We start from the raw sequence: 15,060 nt of genomic DNA on the forward strand, positions 1-15,060 counted from the left end.
TTCGATTGTTATTGAAAGGGATGGTCAAACATATTTTAATATACTCTACGAATAGTATATGCTTAAAATTTAAATAGTTTTAATGACAGCTTACAGATTGAATTTCTTTATTTATTAAACGTCACATTATGTAATTTCTGCGGTTTATTTGTTTCTATAAATAAATCTATGAATTTCTCAATTTTATTAGTTTATAACTAGTGAAAACCATAGTTATAAAATTAATTAAATTTTCATAGTAAAAACTTAAAATTATTAATCAATTATTATTTTAAATAAATTATTAATTAAAAGATTTTTTTTTTGGTTATATAAAATTATAGTCGTTGATTTAAATAAACACCTGAAATTATATCACCTTATAATATATATTTATTTTATTTTATTTTTTATACTAATGTTATTAATTTAATGCAGTTATAGTATAAATTTAAAATTTAAAATTTGAAATGAAGTAACCAGCTATTAATTTAATGTAATTAAAGTGAGTAGTTTAAATTTAAATATTAAAATGAAGAATTAATAGATTGACATATAATATGAATAAGGATTTCTAATATTATGACATTTCTCAATAGAAAAAATAAACTTATTTATTTATTAGAATAAAGATTAGTTTTATTTGACTTTTCATAATATCATAAGCTTGTTGTTTAAAGAATAAAAGTAAAATGAAAATCTATAAAATTAAAAAGTGTATTGGTTCATTCTGTCTTTTTTGTGAAACAGTACTAATGTTTTGAATTAGAATTTTTAAATTTTGAATATATTTGATGTAATTTCGCACCTAAAACGTTAGACGCCTATTTCGTTTGCATATTTAAAATATTAATTAGGCAATTAGCTAAGAAAAATCAAAAAGGTATTGAAAGGTCATAAATTTCAAACCAAAATTTTTTATTTAGACAAAATTTCACGATTGGTCCCTGTGGTTTACACAATATCGCATTTTGAGGACTTTCTAGCAAAAAGTCACGTGAATGGTCCTTAAGGTTTCATTTAATTGCGCGATTGGTCCTTGACCCTAACCCCGTCATTTTTGAGCCGTTAGTGAAGGGGTAAATTTGTCTTTTCATCTTGCAGTCACTCTAATAATCGATCATTATGCACATATACGCATGAACTCTGTAATTAAGTACAAAGATCATCTTCCTCAGCTACCCATTACCCTTTCGCATTCATCTTCTTCTCCAACAGAGCACAAGGCAAAGGATCATCTGTCGATTGAAAACGATAATGGTGTTAACGTTATGGTCACTTCGTTCCAAACACACTAAAGCATCAAAGTATGATTTGGAAAGGATATACCGTAAGTGACTTACTAAAGTGATCTTTGATTTTCTCGATTTGATATTATGCCCAAATTGTTGAAATTTTTTTTGTTATTCTTTATTTCAGAGGGAATAAGCAACTATTTCACTCTGAAAATCCATCATGGTGGGATATTCACGAAAAGCCCTGGGAGAAGGTACGTAGATGGAACAATAGACTATGTTGACTTCGTAGATATTGACGTTTTCTCTGTGCATGAGTTGGATACAATGGTTCGAGAAATAGGGTACATAGAAGGGCAAACTTTGTATTATCATTTTCTTATTCCAGAAGTAGAGTTGGACTTTGGTCTGTTACCTCTAGGAAATGATGGGGATGTGCATGTATTGTCAAATTATGTGGAAAAAAATAACCTTTTAAGTATCTACATAGAGCATGGGCATACAAGGGTTAACAGTTATTTTTTGTCCCCCACCAAGGTTATTATTGAGGAGTTGGTTACTGATGTATCCCCTGAACTAGATAGGAACCAAAAGAAGGGAAAAGTTGTTGGGTCTTCTAGTATAAAATTAGACTACTCCCAGTCCATTGTGCCATATGGAACATTTGATGGACCTTCACAAGTGATACAGGATAGTGAGCCAGTTATGGATGATGAGCCAGTTATGACTGATGAGCCGGTTTTGAATGATGAACCAGTTATGAATGATGAACCAGATTTGAATGATGAACTAGTTATGAATGATGTACCTGTTATGAATGATGTGCCAATCATAGATGACCAATATGATGAGCCAGTTATAAATAATGATCCAGTTGTAGATGATGAATATGATTGTGAGGATAGTGCAGATGAAAGTGATTTTGATAGTCAGCATGATGCAAAAAAAACAGTGTTTGATGAGGAACCTTTGATAGATGATGTGGAGGTGAACATGATCAACTTCTGTAGTGTACTTGATGAAGACATGGACTTGGGCCAGCTTGATCCGACAAACAATAATACTAAGGAACATGAAGACATTGAAGATGAACCTTTAGAAGTCTTAGACAATGATGTAGTTGAGTCATTTGCTAGTGAAAAAGAGCCTAGGAAGAAATTGTTAAGGTCCATTCTAAAACCAGTTGCTTGTTCATCTGGTGAGGTTCACACTAAAGCTTTTAAGATTGGTCAAACGTTCAAGGAAAAGGAAAAAATAAGAGAAGTTATTGCCAACTACTCTGTAAAAGAAAGGAGGGATCTATATTATGTAAAGAATGACAAGACAAGAGTTAGGGTAAAGTGTAGGGGTATTGTTCCTGAATTGACTGGTGACAGTAATAAAGATAGGGGCAATTTAGTACTTTCCAAGAAAACAACTTGTCCATGGGTTCTTTTTATATCTAGGGCAGATGAGAAACAACTTTGGACTGTCAAAACATACGAAGATTCCCATTCTTGTTTGCAAACAAGGACAGTGAGGGCTTGTTCATCTAAGTTTCTAGCTAACAACATATTGCATCAAGTTGAAAGTAACCCCAAGATCCCTACACGTGCTTTACAAGAGGAGTTAGTACAGAGGTATTCACTTTCAATATCAAAGATGAAAGTATTTCGGGCCAAAGCTATGGCAAAACAATATGTTTATGGTGATTATGAAAAGCAGTACGGTGTTTTGAGAGAATATGCCATGGAATTGAAGTCAAAGAATCCAGGAACAACTGTGAAGATAGATGTCGAAACTGAACCCAATGTGTCTTCTGAGACAAGGATCTTCAAACGGATATATATATGCTTAGGTCCATAGAAGGAGGGATTTAAAAAAGGTTTGAGGGATTTTCTTGGATTTGATGGTACATTTTTGAAGGGTCCCTTTCCAGGACAAATTCTTACTGCAGTTGGGCTTGATTCGAACAATGGCATTTACCCAGTTGCATATGCCATTGTAGAGACTGAAAATATTAACTCTTGGACATGGTTTTTGGAACACTTGGGTGATGACTTAGATTTGAATTCTTCATCTAACTTCACTTTCATTTCAGATCGGCAAAAGGTACCCTCTAACTTTTTATTCACTTTTACTTTTTTTCATTATTTCATTTACTAACTTATTTTAATTGTACTCACAGGGAATCTTGGCTGCAATAGAGAAGTTATTTCCATCAGCTGAGCAAAGGTTCTGTTTAAGACATGTGTATGACAACATGAAATTGAAACACAAAGGAGATGAATTGAGGGAAGCAGTATGGTATTGTGGAAAAGTATACAACATACCAAAATTTAATAGGGCTATGGAGAAACTGAAAAAGCTTAACCCAGAAGCACATGAGTGGTTAAGTAAAATTCCTGCAAAACACTGGGCAAGATCCCATTTCTCTGGTAAGTATCATACTCTTTTCACTAACATATTTCATAACTGATTTTAGTAATTAATTGTTTGGTTTTATATATAGGAAGGGCATTGACTGATAGTTTAACAAATAACTTGTGTGAGGTATTTAACTCCAAGCTAGATGAGGCAAGGGACAAGCCTATAATCACTTGTTTGGAATATATTAGAGAATACCTCACAAAGAGAATAGTAAATGTTCATAAGGTGCTAGACAAATGCAAAGGTTCTCTAAGTACAACTGCAACAACAATCTTAGAAAACAATAAGACAGAGGCAAGTAAGATGAGGGTTCTATTTAATGGAGCTGATAAATATCAAATGACTGGTCTATGGATGGAGCAGTATGTTGTGAATTTGAAAGAGAGGAGTTGCACTTGCAGGAAATGGGACATTACAGGTATTCCATGCCAGCATGCTATTGCTGCAATGTATGATAAGATGCAGAATGGGTCAGAATGTGGAGATCCTGAGGCTTGGGTGAGCAAATGTTACTGGCTCAGTACATGGAATGCTATGTACCAACACACAATTGACCCAATAAATGGAAGGAGCATGTGGCCTACATCTGATTGTCCAACAACCCTTCTCCCACCCAAACATCACAAACAAGTTTGTTGTCATACATGTTTTGTTTAATTTAACTTGAAACTATTTAATAAACTTGTTAATATGTAACCATATGAATTTGTTTATAGGTTGGTAGGCCAAAGAAAAAAAGGAAGAGGGCAGTTGATGAGCCAATTCAAAGTACCAAGTTAAGTAGGAAACACTTGACAGTCACTTGTAGCAAATGCCACAACAAAGGTCACAATGCTAGGACTTGCAAGGGGCAGAGAGGTCCTAGTGAAGCTGGATAGGGGGTGGACAAAAGAAGGGAAAACATGTTGTAGCTTAGTTTGTATTTCTAAGTAATCTTTTGCTATTATGTCTAATTAAAGTTAGAACATGTTTACTAAGTTTGGTTATGGTATGTCAATCAAAACAACTACTTTTGATAGGTCTTTTGGGTATTCTATGTTTGTAACATGATATTACACTTACATGCATTATGGTTAATGGTAATGCTACTTTGGTAATTAGTTTTTTGGCTATGTTACTGCACTTTGATAATCAACATTACACTTACATGCAATCAAATTGACAATTTCCTTCCTTGCTAATATAATATCCATCACATTAAAACAAAACATCAAACTTACATTACATATTATATCTGTTACATTTTCTTGTCCCAACATTACATACAATCATAGGGAAAATCCTTCAAAAGCTATGAAAAAAATGGGACCAAAACACAGATTCCAAGTTATAGATTCCCCCCCCCCCCCAAATGCTTCTTGATTTTTTACTTGAAAAGGTAACACACCATGAAAAACAACCAACTCAGACAAAGTAGCCATTTCACCATCATCAATCTTGCTTCGAGATTGTTTCTTCCACGCAACAACCCCGGAATCACAACAGTTGACCTAGGGCACATGGGAGGGTCGAACCATCCAAAAAAGCTGCATGTTCCTCCTAACCTTGAGCATGACCAAAATCGACGACCTGGGTTCAAGTCAGTCCACGATGTCACCAAAATCGCCGGCCTTCCACAGTGGCATATCACCATCTTCTTCAATTTTGGAATAGAATGTGAGTAGGGAGGGAAGAACAGAAGCAAGGAACGAGAAGTAGAAGGATACAAAGGCGGACCTTAAATTATATACTCTGATGCACAACAAGATGAAAAGACAAATTTACCCCTTCACTAACGGCTCAAAAATGACGGGGTTAGGGTCAAGGACCAATCGCGCAATTAAATGAAACCTTAAGGACCATTCGCGTGACTTTTTGCTAGAAAGTCCTCAAAGTGCGATATTGTGTAAACCACAGGGACCAATCGTGAAATTTTGTCATATATTTATGATAAAAGTATTTGTTCTAATTAGGATTTCAATGATCTAAATAAAACCATTTAATTTAAAACATTTATTAGGGTATCGTCATAAAGTTATTAAGTACAAAAATCTTCGATAGATAAAATGCAATCAAGTTGGACCCTTCATTTAATATAAAAAAAATCTACAACATTTAAACAAAAAACCCTAATCATAAAATTTAGTGAGTTATTCAAGATACCACATACCGTATATATATATATATATATATATATATATATATATATATATATATATATATATATATATTAGTAGCGTACCCGCACGATGTTGCGGCTCCAGATAGTTCCTTTCGGTAGATAGTTTTCATGCGGCGAAAATGAGATAGTTCTTTTCAGCCTTTTGTCAGATTGTTTTCAGTTGGATAGTTACGTTCGTTGAATAGTTTCTAGCTAGGTACATACATGCGGGGGTATAATAATTTCATATCTGGTGTTATCTTTTGCTCGGACTTTTATTTTACCATTATTTTTTAGGGGTTCATAAAATGATTATGAAAAAAAACATATCGAGACATGTTCTGTTTTTTGGAAAAAAAACAATGAATTTGCTTTCTCCTAACTATATTGTGTTAGAAATAAAATTATATTGTTTTTTTGGGTTAAATATAAGAGTACATTATTTTTTTATGAATGATAAAATCATTTCATGATTAGGTTTAGTTCCACTTCCATGATTTGGTTCCACTGCTTTTCTTTTGATCCGGACCAAAACAAATAACTTTGGATTGACTCAAGTGTTTGGTATCCATTGTTACTTCTGACTCAGTCTAAACTTCTAACTTCTAACCCAGTTATTAACTATCAAACGAACCCTTAATGTTTAGATCTATATTTTTTTTTGTTCAGATGGAGATTGAAAGGTTACATTCATATTACTATTTAGAGTAAATTACATGTTTGGTACACGAAGGGTTCCCTTTATCGACAATGGAATAAGGGGCCTAAAAGTGTTATAAAAGTGTAGTTTTATGGACAGTTTTCAGGAACTTCAATCATGAAATTAATCTTACGGGCTAAATATGTTAATTTCAACAAACCGAAGGGACCAAACATGTAATAAACATATGTTATTTATGTATCTGATGCATTTGCAACTATAATTTCGTATGCAATTAAATCAAAATAATTTTTGTGTCTTTTTTATGTTAATGTTGATACTTATATTTATAAAAGAGAAAACCATTAAAAATACAACTGATTTAGTAAACTAAATCAATTACATTTAGTGGTTTTTATTTTTGATGTATAATAGGAAATAAAAATGCAATGTTATATAAAACAACCATGTAATACCCCGATTTACATGAGTGAAAACAAATACCAAAGCTAGAAACATCTGTTACAATGATCCATTAACAACCTCTAACCAGTAGCAGCTCTGTATAATATCCTCATCTCCAAAACTTGTTCAAGGGCAAAATCATCTTATTTAGGGCAAATTTACATCACTATCTAAATGTATGTATGTAACACTTAGGAAAAGATAATGAGCAATAAAATATTATCTGGATGTCACATATCTAGAATGATCGAGGAAGGCAATAGAGCATTAAATGTGCATTATCATCCTTAGAAAAAGATGATAATATGAGTTTCCATTAAAATCTTATTCTTCAAAGTTTTTTTTTTCTTTAATCAACAATACTATCTAAAACTCGTTCTCAATAGATATAATAATTAAATTACAATTTATAGGTAATGTTTTAAATATTTTTGATAGTTCAGACTTCAGCTAACTATTCATTTTTTTTTTAATTTATACGATATTTAATGTCAATATATTTTATTTTATTTAAAATACAAATCAACAAAAAAATTATTTTTACTCGGTTTATTTTAAAGTTTTAAGCTACTAATATATTACCTATATTATATTACCTATATTAGCTGTTTTAAGTGACAAATACATTTTAAATATGAAAACAAACAGATAAAAATTATATTAACAAAATAAGCTATTTTGTACAAATTCAACACATACAACAAAAAAATTTGATACATTTACTATTCAATACATTGCACGATATGAAAATTCAGAAACTAAGATGTATTGACTAAAAAGGTTATTATGTACACATTATTAGATGACTTAGAGCAAAACAAAAGTAAAAACACTCATTTCGAGCAACTATAAAAGAAGTGAGCTTGAAGACCAACTTGTGTAAAACATTAAAATCTTTGTTTGGAGCAAGTGGCTTCCCATGTCGTCCTATTGTTTATATCTTGCTCTTCAACAAATGGAGACGTATATTCCTTGTATATTCCTATTCTTTACAAATGCCAAAAACAGAACCAAAAAATCTTTTTTCAAGCTACTCATCTCAAAGCAGATATTATAGAAAACAAACAAAGAGCTTACTTACAATGGTTACATACAATCACCTCATCGTATACAGTCCCGGCCCAATACATGTGCGAGGTGGGCTTAGGCCCAGGGCATCAACAAATTAGGGGCATAAAATTTGTCCAACAAGTTATATATATATATATATATATATATATATATATATATATATATATATATATATATATATATATATATATATATATCGGAACTTTGGCCCAGAATTAAGTCCAGCACCAACAGCAGTCCAAGAAGAAAAAAGGCGTGACTCTCTTGAGGCGTCTATACGAGAGCTGAAGCGGAAGCGGCGGCCAAGCGGGAGATTATTTCGTGAGCGCCAAGATGCTGTCGAGAACTTCAATCGTCAATTTTGTAACGGGAACCCTTGAAAATCGTGGAGATCGAGACTCTTAATCGCTGTCTATGGTCCGATTTCTATTCACCTTTCTCTGTTTCTTATTCTATCTCTCTTTCAGTCTCTATCTTATTCCCAATTTTGTATTCTATCTCTGGAGACTCTTAATCGTGGAGATCGAGACTCTTTCAGTCTCTACCATTCGATTAAATTGGATTTTTTTCCTTCATTCGGAGTTGTATCAACGATTCATAGGTGTAGCAACGATTTGGGTTGGATTTTTTTTTCTGTCTAAAGCAAGAGGAAAACAGAATCAATATATAAATCGTAAAATCGGTGAGTTCTTTTTTTCGTTTGTTTGTTTCTTATTTCTTTCTAAAATTTCCGACATGAATCATCAATTCATCATATTCATGTCTTCACTGTATTTGATTAAATGATTGGGTGATTAGGTCAATGGTTGATTACTTGATTTTGTGATGTGAATACAGAATACAGGAGGCTTGAAGGCATATCTAAAAGCTGAAAATCAAAAAAGCATGGTCTGATTTCGGTTTTTTTTTTTTTTTTTTTTTTTTTTTTTTTTTTTTTTTAATTTTGGTGAGTTCTTTACTTCTCTACTTGTCTTCTGATTATGTATTTCATTATTTATGATTATGTATTTCATTATTTCTGATTATGTATTTCATTATTTCAGATTTTCAGAAGGCATATATGAAAAGTGAAAGCTATAAAACGAAAAAGAACTGTGATTTTGATTTTTTTTCCTGATTTAGGTGAGTTATTTACTATTCTTCTAATTCAATTTTACCATTTTCTGTTTCATTTTAATATATGTAATTTCGTTTTTGTAAACTTTTTGTGTTTTTGTTTCTTGTTTTTGTGATGTGAATCAAGAATCAGGATTCAGGAGGCTTCTTTATTCTGATATTTGACAACTGTGAAGCTGTGAAGGTTGCTCAAATTTTGTTGTTGTGTGTTATTGTTCAGGTTGTATCTTTCCTTCATTCCTTGTTTAGTGTTTATAAGTAGATTTGTTTTGTTTTAAATATGATTCCCCGAAAACAACCATCTGGTGCACAAAATAGAAAACGAAAAAAAAAGGAACAACAAGAGGCTAATGAATTAAGAGGGTCTTTGAATAAATTTTTGGTTAGAAATCAAAATGTTAGTGATTTTGAAAAAAATGATAATTTTAATATTCCACCAAGTACTTCCAATGATTCGGTTGATCTTTCTAATGATTTTGATAAAAATGACTTTGTTGAGAAAGACAAACCAAGTGATTTTAATATTTTTGATCCTAGAGTATGGGATGATTTAGATTCAGAAATGAAAGATTTACTAATAGAAAAAGGGCCAAATAGAGAAATTGATACAAACATAATTTTTCCAAAAGACGCACTTGGTAGACATTTTTCTTTTGATTTTTATACACGTAAATTAAAAAATGGTGATTGTTTTGATAGAAAATGGTTAGTGTATTCAAAAGAACTTGATAAAGTTTTTTGCTTTTGTTGTAAACTTTTTAAAACCGTTCGAACTAAAAGTAATTTGGCAACCGAAGGAATTAAAGATTGGAAGCATCTTAGTGAAACATTAAAACAACATGAAAATAGTTCTGATCATATGGTTTGTTTAAGAACTTGGACTGAAACACGTATTAGGTTAAATAAAAATGAAACAATTGATAAAGAGCTACAAGAAATGATTAAAAAAGATACCGAACATTGGAAAGAAGTTATGGTTAGAATTATTTCTGTTGTCAAATGTTTAGCAAAAAATAACTTAGCTTTTCGTGGTACAAATGAAAAAATTTATGAAAACTCAAATGGTAATTTTTTAAGTGTAATTGAATCAATTGCTGAATGAGATCCGGTAATGAAAGAACATTTTCGAATGATTAAAGACAAAGAAACACATAATCATTATCTTAGTCATAAAATTCAAAATGAATTAATTGATATGTTGGCATCTGAGGCAAAAAGTGCAATTATTAAAAAAAAATAAAAAATGCAAAATATTTTTCTGTAATTCTTGATTGCACTCCGGATGCTAGTCACCAAGAACAAATGACTTTGATTATAAGATGTGTAGATTTGGAAAACGTTCCACTAAAAGTAGAAGAGTTTTTTTTAGAGTTTTTAAATGTAGAAGATACATCCGGTCTAGGTCTTTTTAATGTTTTACAAGATGCTCTAAAATCTCTTGATTTGGATATTAATTATATTCGTGGTCAAGGGTATGATAATGGGGCAAATATGAAAGGAAAACACCAAGGTGTTCAAAAACGATTGCTTGATATAAATAGTAGAGCTTTTTATATGCCTTGTGGATGTCATAGTTTAAATTTGGTTTTATGTGATATGGCAAATTCTTGTCAAAAGGCAAAAACTTTTTTTGGTACATGCCAAACGATTTATAATGTTTTTTCTAATTCAACAAAAAGATGGAGTGTTTTACTTCAATTTATAGATGATCTAACACTTAAATCATTATCATCTACTCGTTGGGAAAGTCATATTGAAAGTGTTAAAGCAATAAAAACACAATTTTCCCAAATAAGAAAAGCTTTAAAAAAAATTATCTATAGAAAGTGATAATGGACAAGTGTGTAGAGATGCTGATTCATTAGTAAATGGTGAATTTTCTAGTTTTAAGTTTATTTTAAGTTTAGTTATATGGTATGAAGTTTTGTACAAAATTAATTTGGTTAGTAAAAAGTTACAATCCAAAGAAATGCTTATTGATGTTGCTGTAAAAAATTTAGAGGGGTTAATTAATTATTTTGAAGGATATAGGGAAAGTGGGTTTGACTTTGCTATTAGTGAAGCTAAAGAAATAGCAAATACTGTTAAAGTTAAACCCGAATTTTTAAAAAAACGTGATTATAAAAGAAAAAAACAATTTGATGAAATTTCAAATACCGAAAGAGAACACCAATCTTCTCAAGAAGCATTTAAAAGAGATTATTTTATTGTTATAGTAGATATGGCTCTTGTTCAATTGAAAAGTAGATTTGAACAAATGCAATATTTTGAATCTATATTTGGTTTTTTATTTGATGGTTCCAAATTAATTTCTTTAGATGATGATAAATTAAAAAAAATGTTGTTTAAATCTTGAGTCCAACTTGACAAGTGGTGAAGAATGTGATATTGATGGAATTGGTTTATTTATTGAGTTACAAATTTTGCAGAAAATGTTACCTAATGAAGCATACAAATGTGAAGGTCCTTGGACATCTATTCAAATAATGGAGTATGCAAGAAGAATGGATATGTTCCCTAATGTTTTGGTTGCATATAGGATCTTATTGACAGTGCCGGTTACGGTTGCTTTCGCGGAAAGAAGTTTTTCAAAATTGAAGCTTTTGAAATCGTATCTCCGAAGTACTATGTCTCAAGAAAGATTGAATGGATTATCACTTTTAAGTATTGAAAGTGATTTTCTACAAAATATTGATTATTGTAAAATAAGAGATATTTTTGCTTCAAAAAATGCACGAAGACAACGGTTTAGATGATTTTTGTAGGTTTCGTTTGTATTGTATTGATTGTTTGATTATAAAATTTACTATATTTTTGATTTTCTAAATTTTTTATATATAAGGGCATAAATTTTTTTATCTCGCCCCGGGTAGCAAAAAACAATGGACCGGCCCTGATCGTATACCTTGTCAATGAAAATAGAAACTAAACAAAAAACCCTTTGTAAGATCCTCATAAACAAATAAACACGAACAACCACATAACTTGATAAGCTTAGGGCCCTCAACTGTGTTTGATTGTTGAACTTTTTCAGTGTGATATTTTGTTTTCTGACAATAAATGAAACAAATAACTCATACATTGCAACCTTCAAACTAAAACTTACATATGGGACCCTAAACAATAACAAAAACTTAGATATTTCAATTTCCAAACAAAAAACTAAACATTCAACTACAAGAACTCGAAAAAACTAAATAAGAAGGTCAACTTCACATCTAAAAAAGCTTACCCATTGCAATGAGATCTCAGTTCATATCGATCCATTTCAAGTGATAAAAGATGGAGATTCATCAACTTCCATCTTACTTTCTTTAGTTCCTTCCCCATCTCTAGGCTAAAACAAAATATCATTCCAATTATGAAGTTAATAAAAAACTATATCCAAGACAAAAATAAACAATAACATAAAATAATTAAAAGACATGCATGTTTTCCAGATTACTTGATATAGATCCTTCCCCATCTCTAGGGAGAGCCATACAACAACAAATTAACATCTTTATATGAAACCACCATGGTTTTGAGATTGATTGTTATCAGTTCTGACCTCTCCACATAAACATGTGAAGGGCAATTGTATAAGAAGAAAGATCTCACAAAATTGTATAACACGTAAGAAACATACCCATGTAAGAAGACCGTGATCACCTGTTTTGGAGAAACTCTTCATCTTTGATTTCACAAAGATCAAACCTGCCAAAAAATAAAATCCAAAGCATGTGTAAAAAAATCAAAATTGTTTTGTAAAAAAGACAACTTTGCATCTTCAACCTTCATTTAGATTCAAGCTTTGTGAAAAGTAAGAGAATGAGAGAGATATAGAGATCGATAACATAATACATATAGAAAAAATCTTCATCGATCTCACCCCTGCTTTCTTTTCTCCAACAGAAAATCATCAATACCCACATATATTTAAGATCTACTAACAATTTCACAAAAAAACTCAAATTATTTCATAAATACGATAGAAAATTGGACTAATGATGAAGAACATGAACCTGGATGATAATCGCTATATAGACAGAGTAGGGAGTAGATGTAGGTGGCCATGATTTTCGTCATTAGTCTTTTCTGATGGTCCGCAATGGAAAATGTTCAGCAAGTTCGACTGTGGCTGGTTTAAAGCGAAAAAGAAGAAGAGCAGCGTTAGGCCAGACATTCGTGGTAACAGATTTGAGCATTCTTCACTCGATGTATGGCTAAGCTTTTGCGACGAAGGATCTGAGCATTCTTCTTCACGGACCTGATTATTCTTTTGATAGGTCTATGTTAGGGTTTCAAATAGAGAGAGAGAGGTGATAGGGAAAGAGGGAGAGAGGAAATGAAACTATAGTGGTAGACGTAGGTGACCATAAGAGGCATGTGCGATTCTGTGAAGGTGGTGCGATGGTGGTGACGACAACGGAATTTGGTGTTGTATGAGTAGAAAAGGAGGGATAAAGGGAGGGCTGTTCAAAAATATCTGCATCCAAAATATCCGATCCGAAAATCCGATCCGAAATTTCGGATATCCGATTTTTCGGATTCGGATACGGATAGTGAATTTATAAAGTTTCGGATATTTCGGATATCCGATATCCGAAAAAAATAATTTTTCTTTATTTTTTAATATTTTAAAATAAGAAATTAGAAACATTGACATGCTTAATGGACTAATGTTCCCCACCATTTTCAACTTTTTCGAGACCATTCTTTCCAAACTTTTATTGCAAACCTTTCCATTTACAATCGTTATATATTTGTTTGTTATAATCCTGGTCCGTTGGCTTATAATAAAAAACTATTAAGTAAATGTTACATATATTTATTTGTTGCTATCGATATCAATCTATGTCGCAAGATTTAACATAGTTGCTATTATTAATTTTAAGAGTTGCGGTGATTTTATGGATCGGATGTTCAGATGTGGATATTTATTTAAAATTGATGAAATTCGGATATCCGGTTTAATATCCGAATCCGTATCCGAAATTTCGGATACGGATTCAGATATCTAAATTTTCGGATATCCGGTTTTGAACACCCCTAGGTGACGATGTGAGGGATCAGGAGTAAGGATCTATATATCCGACGAGCAAGTTATAAAGTAGCCGTATAGATGGTATCATGTGGTGTAGCCTATTATAAGAGGCATAGTATAGGGTGAACTTGAATATCTATGTAATCGTTTCAAGAAATAATATAAACCTTGGTTATGTTATGTGATGTGTTAAGTTGATATATGATATTTCTTGTATGGTGACTTGGAGAATTGCGAGACAATACTTGGACAAGTATGAGTAGATGTGAAAGGTAGTAGAGGCCTATACTACCAGAAGCACATGACTCGCACTTAGATCAGGGAAAATCACAAGGTTACCAAGGCGCTAGTAATTGATTCTGTTTGATCCATGTCTGTCGTTACCATCGTTTCGGTAATGACTAAGAAGATGATTATTATTCCGACCCTAGTGGTCATATCAAATCGAGTCCGACTAAGATGAGTATGTTATGTGGTTCAGAGAACGAATATTGATGTAGCATCTGATTTAAGCCAGAAGATTGAAGTAAAAGATAATCGAAACGATCAATAGAAGCATCGCAATCGCATTTAAGGTAAGAAGCTTGTAGCTAGAAGTACTACATGGTAGAATGTGATTATATCATATTAGAACATGAAGGAAGGTTATATTTTATTTTGGAATCTGACTAAAAAAGACAAGAGTCTAAGCATTGCATCATACGATGAGAGGTCATTAGAACATGACCCATCGGTATGTTACAATAATCGAAGTAAAGTCTATTTAAGAAGGATCCGGAGTCTCCAATAAGGATCGAGATTGTAACTCGAAGTTTACAATTGAAAGTCTAACATAGTATGAAGAGCACGTGCAAGATTGAGCACTGTCAGCAATCAAGAAATCTAAGAGTTAGATACTCATTTGAAAGGACATAATAGTTACGGTTATTACCTAGGATGAAAAGATAAAATCTGGAGTCATTATACAAGCCCTATTTTG

General features: G+C 31.9%; 1 protein-coding gene and 1 long non-coding RNA gene across 3 annotated transcripts; both read left to right on the top strand.

Annotated features, from left to right (window-relative positions):
- Positions 1-3,962: 3,962 nt before the first annotated feature.
- Positions 3,963-4,501, top strand: LOC145095032 (uncharacterized). The gene is made up of 2 exons (XM_079032977.1): positions 3,963-4,253; positions 4,340-4,501. Exons 1-2 carry the CDS (start codon positions 3,963-3,965, stop codon positions 4,499-4,501), a joined length of 453 nt encoding a protein of 150 aa, XP_078889103.1.
- Positions 4,502-8,142: 3,641 nt separating this feature from the next.
- LOC145091504 (uncharacterized) lies at positions 8,143-11,901 on the top strand. 2 transcript variants are annotated; one of them, XR_013702199.1, is made up of 4 exons: positions 8,143-8,356; positions 8,446-8,621; positions 8,777-9,061; positions 9,183-11,901. It is a non-coding gene; the product is annotated as an uncharacterized LOC145091504 (long non-coding RNA). The 2 variants fall into 2 exon arrangements; XR_013702198.1 differs by having other exon boundaries at positions 8,143-8,621; positions 9,183-11,900.
- Positions 11,902-15,060: the final 3,159 nt, after the last annotated feature.

The sequence above is a fragment of the Lactuca serriola genome, chromosome 3 (assembly GCF_051521515.1).
Source record: "Lactuca serriola cultivar US96UC23 chromosome 3, Lser_US96UC23_V15, whole genome shotgun sequence".
NCBI classification, from domain to species: domain Eukaryota; kingdom Viridiplantae; phylum Streptophyta; class Magnoliopsida; order Asterales; family Asteraceae; genus Lactuca; species Lactuca serriola.